At 44.5% G+C, this 18267-nt stretch overlaps 1 protein-coding gene across 1 annotated transcript in view; it reads right to left on the bottom strand.

Annotated features, from left to right (window-relative positions):
• Positions 1-738: 738 nt before the first annotated feature.
• The window catches only part of NFE2L3 (NFE2 like bZIP transcription factor 3), a 60066-nt gene continuing 42537 nt past the window's right edge, over positions 739-18267 (bottom strand). Inside the window, exons 2-5 of the mRNA XM_068236041.1 lie at positions 15669-15842; positions 7110-7190; positions 4196-4297; positions 739-2962 (exon numbers count right to left, since the gene is read on the bottom strand). Coding sequence (XP_068092142.1) covers positions 1712-2962; positions 4196-4297; positions 7110-7190; positions 15669-15842 — 1608 coding nt within the window. The 3' untranslated portion in view covers positions 739-1711. The remainder of the gene's footprint in view (positions 2963-4195; positions 4298-7109; positions 7191-15668; positions 15843-18267) is intronic.

Here is an 18267-nt window from a genome sequence, read left to right as displayed (position 1 = left end):
CATTTTGGCAATCTAGGTCTAACCATACTGATGTAAAGATACTCATAGGTGCGGTTATGTCAGCATACGTCACAAACCGACATTAAGTAACTCCAGTCCAACCCAACCATTTGCAATCAGATTAGACAACAATGTATGTACACAGCTCTGCAGTCTGGAACCTCAATCTGACAAACTGGAAAGCTGCTGTCGTATTTGCATGCAGAGGCAAGCCCCACCCACCACTGTCTCCCCTAGAGGTAAACAGGAACACTTGGGTAAGGTAAGCTCCCTGTTCATATGCAGGGCTGGTGTAATAGGATGTTGGATCATTGGATCATGCTTTGTAAAACCAACCATGTGATGTCTGTACCAGGCGTAAAGATGCCAGACTGCAAATGTTGTACTATAGTGTATACTAAGTTGGGGTTGGGGATTGGATGATTGGTGGAGGGGCGTGACTAAGGATCTCTTGGGGGATGGGTGAAGCAGGAGAACCTCTTTTAAGGTCTCAGTGCCCCCAAAAGTGAAGCAACCTAGTCAACAATAGTAGGATATGTGGGCGGAGTTATGTCTGCAGTTTGGCTCAGCACCATCATGTTGCTTAGACTTTCAAGACTGAGCTCTCCAAGTCAGCAACATGCAGCTCTAGAAAGTCCATGCTGTAGGAAAGGGCGGGAGTAGAGACTCTACTGAGCAGACATTTTAAAACTGATCAAGGAGATGCCCACATGACTAGAATAATGTCAGAGTCCGGAGTTGGCCTTTCAATAGCTTTAGTGATAAATACGTCTTTATAAACTGATAAGCTGTAGACTAAGGTAAAAAATAAACTGTGAAACATTCTCAGCCATACACAGTCAAAACAATGAAAAAAAAATGTTAATTCCCTGTAGTATAAAGGCAAAGTAACTTTATCATAAACTGAAAATCTCTTTAGCAACTATTTTCATGGTAAACAAAACTTAATCTGTCAGCCAACATTTACACTGGAGAAAATACATACAAAATTAACAAAAAATAAGCAACTCCAGCTTGCTATGATAGTCTTAAATATATACCAGGATCAGCCACCAGGACCTCTTTAGAAACAAAAATAAAATGGAAAATAACCAAATGGAAAAAGTAAAAATCATAACTTAAAGACCTCGCATATAAATAAAAAAAACACACACCACTTATTCTAAACGGAAACAACAAAAGGAAAAAAAAACAAAAAACAGTTTTTCATTTGACAATGTGCTCCAGTGCGACAGACTAAATCTAAGGTCACTTTGTATTTTGACAATTTTGTCTTTTTTTTGGGTGGCAAGGTCTTTCTTCAATTTCTCAGGTCTTCTTTTTTTTGTCACTTTAAAAATAAACTTAAATTATATTAGAAAATTGCATCATTTGAATTAAAGAGTACCTCTTCTTGTACAACCGAGGCCGTATCGAAGACTATAATCTTATGTACGGAGGACTTAAAGCTGCATGAAACGGTAATATTGTACGACCATGCAGATATTCATTTCTGGTATAATACAAGGTCTGTACAAGTCAGGGCTAAATGAAAGCAGCTTCTTATCGTTTATAAAGAGTGCACAGCTGTCTAACAAAACGTTAACAGCTATTTTTTAGTTTCATGCTCTGGCCCAGTGCTTAACCTATCAAGTCACAGTAATTCAGATCCCACCGTTGCCACCACTTTTTTTTGGGATAGTTCTTTTCTTACTCAGAACACCTACTCCGTCTATTTTTGTTTGTTCTCTTTCTGTGTGTCCTTTTTTTGCTCTGATTTGAACAGTCTCCGAGGGACAACAGTAATGCTTCCATCGCTATTGCAGTGCAGTGCATACTGGCTTGGATTGACCGGTCTGCCCTGTTCATCTCGTAGTCGGCTAAACACATTACGATAGAGATCATTCAGTTTTTGTTTTAGATGGTTTGCCGATTTACTGCACTGAGCTCGTTCCTTCAGAAGCTTCTCTTTCTGGACTTTCAGACGATTTACATCATCCTCTAGGTTCAAAATGACGTCCAATTTACGCTTGCGACAGTTCTGTGCCGCAACCTTGTTCTTGCCCCTGCGCCGGATATCTCGTATGACTGATATCTGACTTTCAGTCAGGTAGTGCTTGGACAGCATATTATTGAACATCTCAACTGGCATACTAACAATTTCCTCCACCGAGAAGGGAATTTTTAGGGATTTCGCCCTGCGTTCATCACGACTGAGGTTTTTTTCTATTCCACCTACACAAGGGCTTTTTAATTTACCTGATTTTGCTGACCAGCCGTAATGACGCTCAGCGCTGGGTTCCACCTGGCTAGGCATCTGATTATATGTATGATTATGCTGGACGCTAAAGAGCATCACTTCATCACAGTAACTTGAGTCATCTTCATAATCCATCTGGCAGAATTTGTTGATTTCCGTCAAGCTTCCTCCAACTGCCCCTTCCAGCCCATCATAAGAGACAGATTCGGAGTCACTGCTGTAACCAGCTGCTCCCTCATCCTCCCCGAATGATACAGATGAAGAATCAGATATGCTTGCAGATGCCGGGCTATGGCTTGAATTAAGGGAAAGTCCAGAATCTGAGTCTGGCTCTTCAAATAGTTGAGAGACCTCAAGAGGATCAAATCCTTCTTCTAGAGCTAGCGACATTAAATTTATCTCATCAAAGACATTATCATCAAAACCTGAAAGAAGATCTTGGTTTGTTGAGTTTCTTGAAGAGTTCTCAGTAGTTGGGAACAGGGATGTTAAGTTTGTTGCACTCAGAGGTCCCCCAGGAAGAGCACTTGAGTTTAGCTGCATGAAACTGTCTGAAGTCTGGGTCAGATCCACGTTGGACCTGGTAGCAGGACTTGATGTGAACATGGCTTCCTGTAGACTTACATCTTGGCTAATGGCCTCCATCAAATCCACATTGTAAGGTGCAGAAGAGCTGATTAGATTGTTGCCATTTGAGATTGACTGGATATCCTCCAGGGTGATCTGAAAAAAAAAAAAAAAAAAAAGACAAATCAATTTCATGTTGGGTTAATATTAGAAGCCCTGTACATATACTCCAAGCAAGCCAAATCTGCTTCAAAGTCTTTCTGTATGTCCTGATGCCTGGAATTGAGCCATTATAGGTTGGGATTTTTTAATTTATTAGGTCAGTCCACTTATCAGTTATTTTACTTTTTATTAGACACTGAAGAGCTGATTGACCTTCTAGCTTTTAATCTCTCCGAAGCACTTGAAACGTAAAATCCCAGCATCCAGGTTTGCCCATCTCACATTGTTATTGAGAGAGAATGTCATTACCCATCTTTTCTTTAATTCATTATAAGCAATGCAAAATGCAGTAACGGAAATGTGCCTCCACTTACTGCAACTGAAGCAGATGGGATTCTTTGTTCTGGCCCATACTGGTTTTGCTGAACATCAGTTTCATACTTATTGGCCACTAAACATACATTATTGCTATTAGCAATTATAAAATTGATTACTTCCCTTTTTTTTAAGGGGGGGGGGGGGCTGCTTGTACTGCATTGGGCATCCAGTTTTTTTTCATGTCAAATACTGTAATATGAAAAGTTTTGTTGTTAGTTTGTTGTGATGCAGACATCAAGCTGTTGTATCGGGTGTGGGTGTTAAAGGCGTGTCAGAGGAAAATTATCACAAGCAGATGCCCTTTGAAGCTAATGGATGTTCCTAGTCCCTCGGGGTTCCACACAGGACACTGTGCAACAGGCCTGAAGAGGCGGATAAGACTTGCTAAAACTCGTCATGCTTTTTGTGTGTCCAATTTGTGCTTTTAGATATCCTTCCCCTCATTCGCGGCAAGACAGATTTTTTATTTCAATAAACTCGATCACAATTTTTATTGGGGCATCTCGTCCCCATGACTTTAGTCCAGTGACTCACTTTTTTTTTGGAGAGCAGCCAACAAGAGGAGTAAGAAGATGTACAGACAGCTCCGCATGGAGATGGAATTCTCCACCTGATAATTACTGTGGCTGCCATCCAGCAACCCAGTTTTAATTTCCCAATGTTGGCCATACTACACTATATTGGTACTTTGTGTTCTCAGTTTTATTGTCTATCCCTGGTTCCCGTAATTTAACAAAGTTCCTCTATCAGGTGGGGGTCCATTATCCTTGATGATGAACACTTCGACCTCAGAACATTTTGATAAGCCACCTGCAGGTGTCCAGCTCTGGGTTAGCGATATGAACTTACATTGATATCAGGCAGGGAAAGAAGGTCTTGCCACAGCTCACTGACGGAGTTTCCTGGTCTGGAGGAAGGCGGAGTACTCTGCTGAGATTCTTCACTTGCACCCTTAAAAAGAATGGTGATTAAAGCATACTGTATGAATCAGTCACGCTAATTTGTACAAAGCACAAAAAAAGCAATCCACAGCTTAAGGTAAACAAACCCTTCCAGATTTTTATTGTTGTCTGAGCTCACATCTGTAATAAATTATGTCTTCCTGTTGCTTTTATGGGTGTCACAAAGGACAGGAAATGAACAGAAATGTCTTCAACAGAAGCAAACATAAGAGAAACCATGTTCACTTTTTTTCTCAATTGCTGGGAAGGTTCACCACACCTGTTAAAGTGGACCTGAACTCCTGCACAGGACAGAAGGAAATCAGAGAAATGCACCCTGTGTGTATTTACAGTTTAACCTGTCTGAAGGTGGCCACTTACGGTCCAAGTTCTAGAGAAAAATCATTTGAGCGATCAGAATTTCTTATTGGATTGGTTGTAAATCTCAGTTGATGGGCACAATTGATTACGAACTATTGTAAAAATAGTCATCCGATTGGATTTTGTTCAAACCAAAACTTGGATTTTCTTGTTGGTTGTGATAGATAGGAAGCAAAGATTGGTTCGTTGATGGTGTAGTGAACGATTTCTCTTCCAATCAGAATTTTCTGATCGCTCGAACGATTTTTCATTAAAACTTGGATCGTTAGTGGCCACCTTCATTTCCCCTCATCGGTGACTAAGCACAAGTTGTAATTGGATTCCCTCAGCTGTGTCAAACCAGGAATCTCCTCTGCAACGGCAGAGAGCCAATTGACTGACTTTAGGAAAAGGGTGGGAGGAGTCAACTGTAGAAGATGAATGTTGAAGATGGACCGAAAGTGTGATCTTTGCTTATACATTTGCCGGAGAAATTGCTTGATAGGTGCAATAACTGACAGCTGTTCAGTGCTTTTTCTACCTCCCTGAAGTCCTCCTGGTACCTCGCTGTCATTCCCCTGCTTGGCCACTCTACAACTGCTATGCGTGGTTCTGGCCTACGGGAGCTCAATGCAGGAGACGTGTAGCAAGGGGCCACACGTGCAGCGTTCCGAGGTGGACAGCAGAGGAACGGAAGGAGCGCGAAATGATGGTGAGGCACCAGGAGGATACAAGGGGACTGGAAGAAGCCCCAAGTAAGTACCTGGCCATAATTTATTTTTTAATAGAATTTTCCTTTAGGGCCCTTTCACACTGGGGCGGTGCATCAAATTGACGCACTGCTACCGCACTCCAGTGCAAACCTATGGCTGAAAACACATTACCTGCGGTGAGGTCCGCCGGATGTCCTCGATCTGACGCTTGTCCAGAACAACGTTACTGCGCGGCCCGGAAGTCACGTTAGTCTATGGCGACGCAGAGATTTTTAAACATTTTCCAACGCAACGTCGCGCATGCGTATTTTTACAATACGCTTCCATGCACTTCTGCATACCCCGAAGCAGGAAGTGACCACAAGCGCGGGTCACTTCCTGCTTAGCCAGATGGTATTCCCTGAAGGCCTGTTTTTGGCGGAGTAGTGTGGCTGCCGCACCACACCACCAGTTTGTAGTGTGAAATCGGCTTTAAGGTCTAAATGGGCTTTAAAGCAGTTTTAACAATTTAAGAATATGTTTTATTTTAAAAACCCATCTGTATCATGAGCTATAAAATTAATTATACCCTAATGCTTCAAGGAAGCATTCTGAGTTAATGTAGTATGGATTTAAAAGTAAGCGGATATTGATTGTTCCCAGCCATTAGCCTGTATTGGAGATTCTGTAGGCAGAGACAGTCAGGGATCTGCAATGGAACATCTTAACATGTTTTGGAGTCGTCAATTAGGCCCTGCTATTGTTAGCTAAACAGCTGTTGCTAGTTACTGAATAACAATGTGCAAATGTTTCTTGTGACAAAGCCCAAAAGTACGGCGAAACATCTGCTGCTCTCTTTAGTGCTATGCATTAGGGCAGCTGGGGGACAATAGTCATTCTAGCTAGATGCTGCAATCAGACCTAAGGGCTCCACAAATGTCATGCTGAATGTCGGTTATTCTGCAAGTTACTGCACAATATAGCAGGCGGACAGGTTTATACAGGAGACAATACACCTTTAGGCCCCCTGCACACTGCAAATCCGATTTGTGATTCAGATTTACGATTTTCCCTTTCGCATTTAAAATCGTGTTAAAATCGCATATCGCATGTAGTGTGTAAGAGGCCTTAGACCCCATTCACACATGACAGACTTCTTATGCAAATTACGCTTGTTGGAAATTCCTATTCGCCGCACATCTTATGCAAGTCAATGGCTTGTGCATTTTAATCTAAATTTTCTCCAGCTACCGTAAGAAATGGCCTACATGTATGTTTTTAATTGCAACGAACGTGCGAATTGCATGCGTTGCAAAATAAAAATGTGAATTTTGCATTCCAAATGCAAAAATCTGCATGCAAATACCATATATACCGCGAGTAGGTATTAGGAGTAAGGAACAACTCCAATAACACAAAAAAACAAACAAAAAAAGAATCAACCATGTGACATGCCACACGCACCCACGTGTACGCCGGCAAGCATGTGTGGCCCCGTTACGCCGTGCAACCGATCGACTACGATGACCTGAAATCTTGCAGCATGTCCAATCGACATGCTCGGCCCAAAATTGATCACATCGGCGATGGGGCATGCACTTGGCGGCATCAATTTTCATCCAATTTGATAATGATTATCAAATCAGAAGGTCGATCATCCGCCAAGTTGATAGATATATGACCACCGTTAGCGTGCAAAGTCTCTCCTCTGACCATGGATTCAGAAGCTGCTTGTACAAAACAACAGGTATATAGTTACAAGTGCCTTACCTCCAGTGCATTCTCTGTTTGTGCTAGCAGCTGGATAAATTCTTCAAAGAAGAGAGAAGGCTCTGCTGTGTTCCTGTCCACCTAAAACATAACACAGTATGCGTATTATACTTCAGAATGGAAAGAAGGGAAGGAAAGAGACAGAGCAGTGAAGCAAGTGACAAGCATAACTTTTCAATGCATGTAGTGAGCCACAGACTTCAAGCGTATCAGACAGGACACCTGAACTGAGAGGGATATGGAGGCTGACAGTTGCCAGGCACCATGCTGATCTTTGGCTGCAGTAGTATCTGCATCACACACCTGAAACAAGCATGTGGCTAATCTAGTCAGACTTCAGTCAGAAACATCTGATCGGCATGCTTGTTCAGGCTGGGTTCACACATAGCAGAAACGCTAGCGTAGCAGGAAACACTGCGTTTTATGCAGCAATGTTAGTCTGTGGGACGCAGAAGAAGCTGCGTTTCACTGCGTTTGTACAGTATGCATTCCGCAAACGCTGGTAGAGTTGCATAATATGCGGGCTGGCTGCCAAAACGCACATAATACAAGTCTAAAGTAACGTATATGCATTGCGTTTGATGCATTTTTAATTAAAAAGTAAAGATCTCTGATGTGTTTCCACTTCCTGTTGTATTCCTAGGAATTTAGTACATAGCAAAGAAATGAACAGTGCTACTTAAAAACAGATAAGTGCCTACCTGCAAGAGAGTGCAAGCCCCACTTGTGGGATAAAATACACACCGAGCATACACATGACCTGTCTACCACTAGAGGATGTTGGTTTCCTGTAACCGCTTGCATGCAACTTGTTAAGTACTCGTCCCTCCCACTGCGGAGAAGTCATCCCCCTTTGGGAGGGGACCTAACACTAACTAAATCCTAACCTATGCATATGCATAGCCTGGGTGCGCTACCAAGTAAAATCGAAAATTGCGCAAAAGGTGGATCAGCGCATCACCAGGCCACCTCAGAATGGCCTCCAATCAGAGGTGCGCTGAGCCCCCCCAGAAACTTGCTTTTGGTGTATATGCAGAGCTTCTGTTTCCGTTCAAGGTGCGTTTGCAGTTTCTGGGGGGGCTCAGCGCACCTCTGATTGTAGGCTATTCTGAGGCGGCCTGGTGATGCGCTGATCCATCTTTTGCCCTTTTTTAAATTTTCGATTTTACTTGGTAGCGCACCCAGGCTATGCATATGCATAGGTTAGGATTTAGTTAGTGTTAGGTCCCCTCCCAAAGGGGGATGACTTCCCCGCAGTGGGAGGGACGAGTACTTAACAAGTTGCATGCAAGCTATTACAGGAAACCAACATCCTCCAGTGGTAGACAGGTCATGTGTATGCTAGGTGTGTATTTTATCCCACAAGTGGGGCTTGCACTCTCTTGCAGGTAGGCACTTATCTGTTTTTAAGTAGCGCTGTTCATTTCTTTGCTATGTACTAATTTAATTCATTTTTTGTCAGCAAACCACACCAAAAACGCTGTAAAAATGCAATAGCAAATCGCAAACACACCATCCTAAAAACATGGTAATTGTAGGGACACCAGACCTACAAATATCACCTAACAGCTCAGTTACTAGATTGCTTAGTAGGGATGTCCACAGATATGCAAATTATTCCAAGTTATGCAAATATATGCAGCTTGAAAAAGGGACCAATCAATTTAAACCTGGTTTAAATTTGATTGGTCCATTTTCAAACTGCATACATTTGTATAAAAATCTGCATAATTTCAGAACAATTTGCATCTCATAGATCATCCCTAGTGCTTAGCTGCTGTCCTTTTGTGTTAAATAAGGCTTCTGCAACTAAAAATTCTGTCTTATGATCACATGAGCAGAATCAGAATTCTCACTGAGGCAGCTTTCGGGCTCTGTGGGTGTGGCTGCCACAGCTGCTTTATTGCATCACCCCCACTGTTTAAAATGCAATGGGTGAGGCACAGTCTGACACAAGCAGCACGGTACTGAGGAAACTTGTTTAGAAGTTCCCACAGTAATAGGCGGCATCATGTGAGAGCCATATCTATCAGCAGATCACTGCTCGACTGGCCAGTAGTGTCAGGTGACACTTCTACACTACATTTCTGGCTGAAATAATCAGGCATACATTTTCTTCAGTGTCACTTTAAAGCCCCAAGTAAATAGATATCAGTTCATTTTCCTCAGAAAGTGCAAATGTAGTTCCCATCATACGATTAATGAGCTCTCTGCAATGTACAATATCTCTTCATTTCACAGCTCACTGAAGTATAACATCTCCTATAAGCTTATCCAGTCAGCACAAGAATGAAGATCTCACCATCCCATCTTAACAAAGAACATGTCAGCTGGGTTGCTGCAATTTTCTAGTTTGTCTCTAAAAATAATATTTAAATATTCTGGAAAATGAGGAATCGCAAGTAGTTATGGAACACTATAGCGGCTGCTATTACTAGCTCACTAAACACATTGATTAGGGCCTTTACAGCACAATACATACAGTGATGTGAAAAGCTATTTGCCCCCTTCCTGATTTCTTATTCTTTTGCATGTTTGTCACACTTAAATGTTTCTGCTCATCAAAAAACGTTAACTATTAGTCAAAGATAACATAATTGAATACAAAATGCAGTTTTACATGATTGTTTTTATTATTTAGTGAGAAAAAAAAACTCCAAATCTACATGGCCCTGTGTGAAAAAGTGATTGCCCCCCCTTGTTAAAAAATAACTTAAAGAGAACCCGAGGTGGGCTTCTTACATCGCAACCCCCATACAGAGGCTGGGTCTGCCTATAGAGCCCAGCCTCTGTTGCTATTTAGCTTCCCCCAAAGCCCCCCCTGCGCGCTGCGAGACCCCATAAAACACAGCCGCGCTATGCGGCTGTGTTTACCTCACTAATGTCAGTCTCAGCTCTGGCCCGCCTCCTGAATCGCTCCGGTCCCTGCCCATGTCCCTTCCCTCCAATCAGTGGTGAGGGAAGGGACGTGGGCGGGGACCGGAGCGATTCAGGAGGCGGGGGAGCGGCGAGACTGGCATTAGTGAGGTAAACTGCGCGCTGTGACACGCTGCATGACGACAGCGCGGCTGTGGTTAATGGGGTCTCACACCGCGCAGGGGGGGGGGGGGGGGCCTTTGGAGGAAGCTACATAGCAACAGAGGCTGGGCTCTATAGGCAGACCCAGTCTCTGTATGGGGATTGCGATGTAAGAACCCCACCTCGGGTTCTCTTTAATTGTGGTTTATCACACCTGAGTTCAATTTCTGTAGTTACCCCCAGGCCTGATTACTGCCATACCTGTTTCAATCAAGAAATCACTTAAAGAGACTCTGTAACAAATTTTTCAGCCTTAGTTCTTCTATCCTATAAGTTCCTATGCCTGTTCTAATCTGCTCTGGCTTACTGCAGTCTTTCCTAACTGCACTGTCTCTGTAATAAATCAATGCATCTTTTACTGTTTGTCGGGCTAAAGCTTGATTGTGTGGAATGTGCAGGGCTGCTTGTGATTGGTAGAAGCGATACACACCCTCTGCAGGCCCCCTGCATACTCTGAATGACTCACGGACTATGCTTAGTTGAGCCTATTAGAAGCTGGTTAGTTTGTAAACACTGCCTAAAACTGTTAATTACAAGCCAGGATTGCAGCAGAGAGTAGCAGAAACAGCACAGAGGGGCACAGGAGAAAATAATGAATAGAATGGTATGCTTTTTATTGTAAGAATATTAGAGTACAGATTCTCTTTAACCTTCCTGGCGGTATGTTCGGGGTAAGCCGCGCAGGAGGTTTTCTCAGGCCCTGCTGGGCCGATTTGCATAATTTTTTTTTTTTTGCACTTTGCTAGCTGCAGGAGCACACCGATCGCCGCTATCCGCCGCCCCCCCCCCCCCCCCCAGACCCTGTGCGCTGCCTGGCCAATCAGTGCCAGGCAGCGCTGAGGGGTGGATCAGGACTCCCAATGACGTCACGACGTCGATGACGTCATCCCGCCCCGTCGCCATTCTTTGAACGGGATTTCCTGATACGGGCGGTTGGATGCCACTGCATAGCGGCTATCATGTAGCGAGCCCTGGGCTCGCTACATGATTTAAAAAAAAAATAAAAAACGACTGCTGCGCTGCCCCTGGCGGATTTTAATAAACCGCCAGGAGGGTTAAATAGGAGCTATCTGACACAGAGAAGTAGACCAAAAGCACCTCAAAAGCTAGACATCATGCCAAGATCCAAAGAAATTCAGGAACAAATGAGAACAAAAGTAATTGACATCTATCAGTCTGGTAAAGGTTATAAAGCCATTTCTAAAGCTGTGGGACTCCAGCGAACCACAGTGAGAGCCATTATCCACAAATGGCAAAAACATGGAACAGTGATGAACCTTCCCAGGAGTGGCCGGCCGACCAAAATTACCCCAAGAGCGCAGATCCGGGAGGCCACAAGAGACCCCAGGACAACATCTAAAGAACTGCAGGCCTCACTTGCCTCAATTAAGGTCAGTGTTCACGACTCCACCATAAGAAAGAGACTGGGCAAAAACGGCCTGCATGGCAGATATCCAAGGTGCAAACCACTTTTAAGCAAAAAGAACATTAAGGCTCGTCTCAATTTTGCTAAAAACACATCTCAATGATTGCCAAGACTTTTGGGACAATACCTTGAGGACTGACAAGACAAAAGTTGAACTTTTTGGAAGGTGCGTGTCCCGTTACATCTGGCGTAGAAGTAACACAGCATTTCAGCAAAAAAAAAATCATACCAACAGTAAAATATGGTAGTGGTGGTGTGATGGTCTGGGGTTGTTTTGCTGCTTCAGGACCTGGAAGGCTTGCTGTGATAGATGGAACCATGAATTCTACTGTCTACCAAAAAATCCTGAAGGAGAATGTCCGGCCATCTGTTCGTCAACTCAAGCTGAAGCGATCTTGGGTGCTGCAGCAGGACAATGACCCAAAACACACCAGCAAATCCACCTCTGAATGGCTGAAGAAAAACAAAATTAAGACTTTGGAGTGGCCTAGTCAAAGTCCTGACCTGAATCCTATTGAGATGTTGTGGCATGACCTTAAAAAGGCGGTTCATGCTAGAAAACCCTCAAAGCTGAATTACAACAATACTGCAAAGATGAGTGGGCCAAAATTCCTCCAGAGCGCTGTAAAAGACTCGTTGCAAGTTATCGCAAACGCTTGATTGCTGTTATTGCTGCTAAGGGTGGCCCAACCAGTTATTAGGTTCAGGGGGCAATTTCTTTTTCACACAGGGCCATGTAGGTTTTGAGTTTTTTTTCTCACTAAAACTGCATTTTGTGTTCAATTATGTTATCTTTGACTAACAGTTAACGGTTTTTGATGAGCAGAAACATTTAGGCTGGTTTCACACCAGGACGTTGCGTTTTAGGGGACGTTAAGGTCGCATAACGTGCCCCTAACGCAACACCTGGTGCTCTCTGATGTGGACGTCAGAGTGAGCCGCGTTGTGCAGCTCACTCTGGCGTCCGTGATGCGCACTCTTGGACGCATGCAGCATCACGTGGTCCCGCCCGGCCAATCGCCGCACAGAGCGGCCGCTCCAGGAAGTAAACACTGCACGTCACTGAGTGCAGTGAATCTTAATTAGCCATGTGCCCGGCCGCTCTCCGCTCCTCCCCAACTTTACTGAGCATGTGCAAGCAGTCTAACGCGGCTCTGCTGCGTGTAAAGTACTGCATGCAGTACGTCGTCTTATGGCGCAGCGTTACAATGTAACGCAACGTGGGCACTGAACAGCCCATTGATTTTTCATTGCTGTGCGGTAGGGTGCGTTACAGGCTGCTCTAACGTGCGCCTGTAACGTCCCACTGTGAAACCAGCCTAAAGTGTGACAAACATGCAAAAGAATAAAAAATCAGGAAGGGGGCAAATCGTTTTTCACATCACTGTAAATATGTATTGTGCTCGCCTATACCTTCACCCACCCCCCTCCAAACACACATGCATGAAATAGGGGTTAGGACCCGTTTCCAATAGGAGCGGTGCAATGCGCACCGTGGGTGTGCTGAAACACATGCATGCCCATGGAAGAGTTTCCACTGCGTGCATGTTGTGCGGAGCGATACGTGAATCTGCAGCATGCTGCAGATTCTCGCATGGACGCATCCGCCCACAGCCTCGTCCTCTCTCTTCATTTCACTTCCGCATTGGGAGATGCGGAAATGACGCGAGCGGCGGCGGAAGTGATGCGATGTGGCTAGGTGGCCGTATTTGCATCACTTTGGTAGTGGAAACCGGCCCTTAAAGCAGACCTGAACTCAGAACTTCTTCTCTGCTCTAAAAGATAAGAAACAGCATAATACCCTTTACAGAAAAAAACATTTGCTGCAGCTGATAGAAATCCTGCAATGAATCTGAAGTGTCTACTTCCTGCTTTCATGGAAGCAGACAGAGTTAACATCCTGTGTTACAGATTAGCTGCTCTGCCAAAGCTGCAAGGTTCCTGAATGGACACAGCTGAGAGACCAAATTACAGTGGTGATTACTCACAGATGAGGGGGAATTACACAGGCTAAACTCTCTAAATACATACAGGGTGGATTAATCTGTTCTTTCCTTGTGTCCTGTGCAGGAGTTCAGGGCCACTATAAAATAATGTCCAAGTAGAACATTAAAGCAAACCAATATTGAATAACAAAAACAAACTAAAAATAGGCACCTAACTCAATAGAGGCAAGCCTTCTTGAATCATCCTCAAACCCACTGTTCCTGTGTATGGTCATGTTCTCGTGGGCGCGCTCCCTTCCACGTACGAGCACAGCCATACCGCACATAAGGAAGAATGGTCCGCACCCGCGCATTAGCAAAAAGCCACCCATCAGTCGTATTTTCCTCCATGCACGAGCGGCTTTGTGCTGCTGAGCAGACGCGGACTGTACTTGTGGACTATAGGACTATAGTTATGCCCCTGGGTCATACCAAAGGTGAAAGGAAACAGACAGTGGCAGTGTTGCCACCTCATCCCTTTATATGCCGGCACATCTAAGTTATACAGATTCTGGGGCAACTCACACATAATCAGTGCCTAAACTGCATCTAACTAGCCACAAGGCATGTATAATTTATAGGTGCCAGTATTTAAAAGGGATGAGGTGGCAACCCTGGCCAGTGGAAAGGAGATGTATCACTGTAGAGCAGCATGACTGACAAATCCATCCTCTTATCCTGCAGTAACGGTTACCAGAATGATCAATTTGGGCAGCCATTTTCCGTACAATCATTAAGGTCTGCTGTTTGGAAAGGTGAGGAGGGAGAACAAGCGCGAGTGAGCTGCCATAGCCTGTGGTATTCTGTAACAATAGCAATCAAGTGTGGTTTTCCAGCATGCCTGATCGCTAACAACCCGTTGGCAGGTTCTGGAGACACCTCTACACAATTGCTAAAAGTGCCAGAAACAATCTAAAACAGTAGTTTCATGAGACCTAATTTGGGATTCTGTTTGAAACTTAAGAAACAGCAATGCACATAAGTAGGAGTCTTATTACAATATAGTACTGACACCTTCTGCAAGACACTTCCTGTAGTTTGCATGTTTGACAGCGATGCATCTATCACAGATCCTTAGTGAAGTGACAGGGGTGCAGGGGTCACTGAAATACCAGTCGAAATATTGTGACATCTGTAAGAACTACATTTGTACTGACTCGCCAACTGAATGCTAGGAACTTCATAAATAGTGCCCAGAGACCGGTCATCTCTTGAAACAACATTTTCTTAGGATTCAATGGAAAGCAGAACAATCACTGGAAGCACTTTAGCTTTGGTGTTATCTTTAATGTTGGAGTAGACTCCATCCGCCACATCAATGTGACACCCAGCCCAGAAGGTGTAAACACTACAGACAGTGCAAATATAGCATGATGGTAGACATGATCATCTACAAATTCTTAAGGTGGCGGCTATACATCTAGCCATTTTGCGGCCCAATTGTTCACCTGCTTCAATAATCCTATCGAATCGGGTGAAAATTGGTGCCGGAACAAGCATGCCCATTTGACAATTGAATAGATCGATCAAGCAAGCTGCAAAATCTTGGGCCAACATGGTTTGTGCGTCGGTAACGGCGTGTGATATGACAAGTGACGAACGCAACAGAACCCCAGTCTGCCCCCCCTCCCCCCCCCTCCAGATCTTCACATGTCCCCGGCGCAGAAGGGAGCACATCAATATCTAGCGGGCCAGCGGCCGAGACGGAAGAGGTGGCATCACAAGACCATTTACCGATTGAGAATCGGCTTGTGGTGTATGGGCAGCTAACAGATAACTCTCTGATCAGATTCAATCAAAGAGAAGTCTCTTGGTCGATCTGCCCATACATCGCTAGATGTATGGACACCTTTAGACAGACATTTTAAAGGAGGATTTCCACAGAAGCGAGACATTCAGTTTATTGGTCTTAAAAACACTACTATGCACACAATGAATGATTGAACAATGACATACAAAATGCTGTTTGCACCTTTCAGGCGGTTAGGAAAATGTCCCTGCAGCCAACACCTTCTTGATGCTCTAACGATCATGCATGACACATATTGGTATCTATTTAGTTTTGCTTACCTCAGATCTAATGCCATTGCTGACACTTGTGTCCGTACTTCTGACATCTCCTGCTGTGTCATCTTGGTCATTTGGTTGGCTTATATCATCCTCCAGTCCTCTTTTCCCATTTTCATTCTGCAAGTAGTTATAACCAATGGAATCTGCGCCAAATCCCAGTTTTTCTTCTTGCTTCTGAAATACATTGCAAACTATTATTTCAGAGAGGCTATGTGTGTTCCAGTGTATAAGCAAGCAGAAAATCAACCCACCAATCGTCCTTGTACAGCGCAGAACATGGGGCCGGATTACGAAAGATCAGTAAAGTTAAATGTTACCAATACTTATGCTGACTAATTGCGGCCCTAGCATTGCTAGGGTAATGCGTGTTACATGCATTGCACGTGTTACTCCAACATTGTCTAGGTAATGTGGGTCGTGCCAATTGCACACCATACTCTAGCAATGGTAAGATTTGTGTGAGTAATGGTTAGATCTAGTGTCTGTGGTCCAGTGTAATGCTGGATACACACGTTGCGTTTTGCCGCGCGATTCGTGGGATCGATTCGATTATTTCCAACATGTTCGATGGTGTTTCCAGCATTAGTCATGGAGAGAATCCGAAGACATAACAACAAAAGTAGTTCTTATTTCTTTATAGAAGTTTGTGCTTGTATATGAAAGAAATAGCTTTCTATGGTTCTGATCCAGTTCTATGCCTGAAGAAGAAACCTACATTTTTGAAAGCTTGCAAGAAAATCTATAGTCATTATCTTAAGGTATGTATTAGGCATAGGTTATGGGAGGTATTATATAGGCAACATTTGGTGTTATGTCTTTAAAAACAACTTTACAAATCTTTAGTGAATATGGCACATTGCCTGTTATTTATATTATGCCAAAACATTTATTATACTCATTTATCCCTTCACAGTCATGAAACGTTCTGCAGCACAACAGAAAACATCGAAGCACGGCCATATTTACCGTATTTTTCGGAATATAAGACGCACTTTTTCTTCCCCAAAACTAGGGGGAAAAAGTGGGTGCGTCTTATATTCTAAAGGTACGGTATTTGGGCCCCAAAACATACTTACCGGTTCCTGCAGCCGCGATCCTGTCCTCCTCCGTCTGACTGCCGCCATCCAAGGGTCATCCGAGGGTCCCAGCTGTGGTCATCTGAGGGTCCCAGCCATCCCATCCAGAATCCCGGCTCTTCAGTGTCCCAGTCGCCAGATCGTCTTCACTGCAGACAGCAGCCATGCGGTAATCACGCGCTGCTGCCTCGCCGACATCCTCCATGGTAACGGCGTCCTCTTCCTAGTTACGGTGCCCCCTTCTGTGTGACGAGCAGCGCATGTGCGCCTGACGTCATGCGTGACCCCGGCGCACGTGCGCCTGAAGTCATGCGTGACCCGGCGCACATGCGCCGCTCGTCACACAGAAGGGGGCACCGTAACTAGGAAGAGGACGCCGTTACCATGGAGGATGTCGGCGAGGCAGCAGCGCGTGATTACCGCATGGCTGCTGTCTGCAGTGAAGACGATCTGGCGACTGGGACACTGAAGAGCCGGGATTCTGGATGGGATGGCTGGGACCCTCAGATGACCACAGTTGGGACCCTCAGATGACCCTTGGAAGTCGGCAGTCAGGCGGAGGAGGACAGGATCGCGGCAGCAGGATCAGGTGAGATGCTGCAGGGGCAAAGTGTAGTGTAGTTTGTGTTGGGTGCAGGATTTAGTTAGTGTAGTGTAGTGTAGTTTGGGTTGGCTGCAGGGGTTAGTTAGTGAAGTGTAGTGTAGTAGTGTAGTGTAGTTTGGGTTTCTACAGGGGTTACTTAGTGAAGTGTAGTGTAGTTTGGGTTGGCTGCAGGGGTTAGTTCGTGTAGTGTAGTTGGTGGGGGCAGCAGGGGTAAGTGAAGTGTAGTGTAGCAGGATTTAGTGTAGATAAGCAGTTCAGCTTAGATAGAGACAGTTTTGGGGGGTTTAAAGGTCCATAAGACACCCCTGCAACATAGACGCACCTAGGTTTAGTTTTTTTTTTTTTTCCTGATTTTTGCCTTCTAAATCTAGGTGCGTCTTATATGCCGGAGCGTCTTATATTCCGCAAAATACGGTACATAGTTATCTAGGCTAACAAAAAGATGTGTGTATCAAGTTTAACCTCCTAAGCCTCACCACACCTTAATAAAAGGAAAGAAAAGCCATAAGACCAAAATCTCTCTCTCTAACAGGATCAGGAATTTTGACCCCTGGACAAGGGTCAGCAGCAACACTGGCAGAACAAGGGTCAGCAGCAACACTGGCAGAACAAGGGTCAGCAGCAACACTGGCAGAACAAGGGTCAGCAGCAACACTGACAGAACAAGGGTCAGCAGCAACACTGACAGAACAAGGGTCAGCAGCAACACTGACAGAACAAGGGTCAGCAGCAACACTGACAGAACAAGGGTCAGCAGCAACACTGACAGAACAAGGGTCAGCAGCAACACTGACAGAACAAGGGTCAGCAGCAACACTGACAGAACAAGGGTCAGCAGCAACACTGACAGAACAAGGGTCAGCAGCAACACTGACAGAACAAGGGTCAGCAGCAACACTGACAGAACAAGGGTCAGAAG

Source organism: Hyperolius riggenbachi, chromosome 5 (assembly GCF_040937935.1).
Source record: "Hyperolius riggenbachi isolate aHypRig1 chromosome 5, aHypRig1.pri, whole genome shotgun sequence".
Lineage (NCBI taxonomy): Eukaryota > Metazoa > Chordata > Amphibia > Anura > Hyperoliidae > Hyperolius > Hyperolius riggenbachi.
The sequence above is the reverse complement of the archived record's forward strand: the minus strand, read 5'-3'. Positions and strand labels throughout refer to the sequence as shown.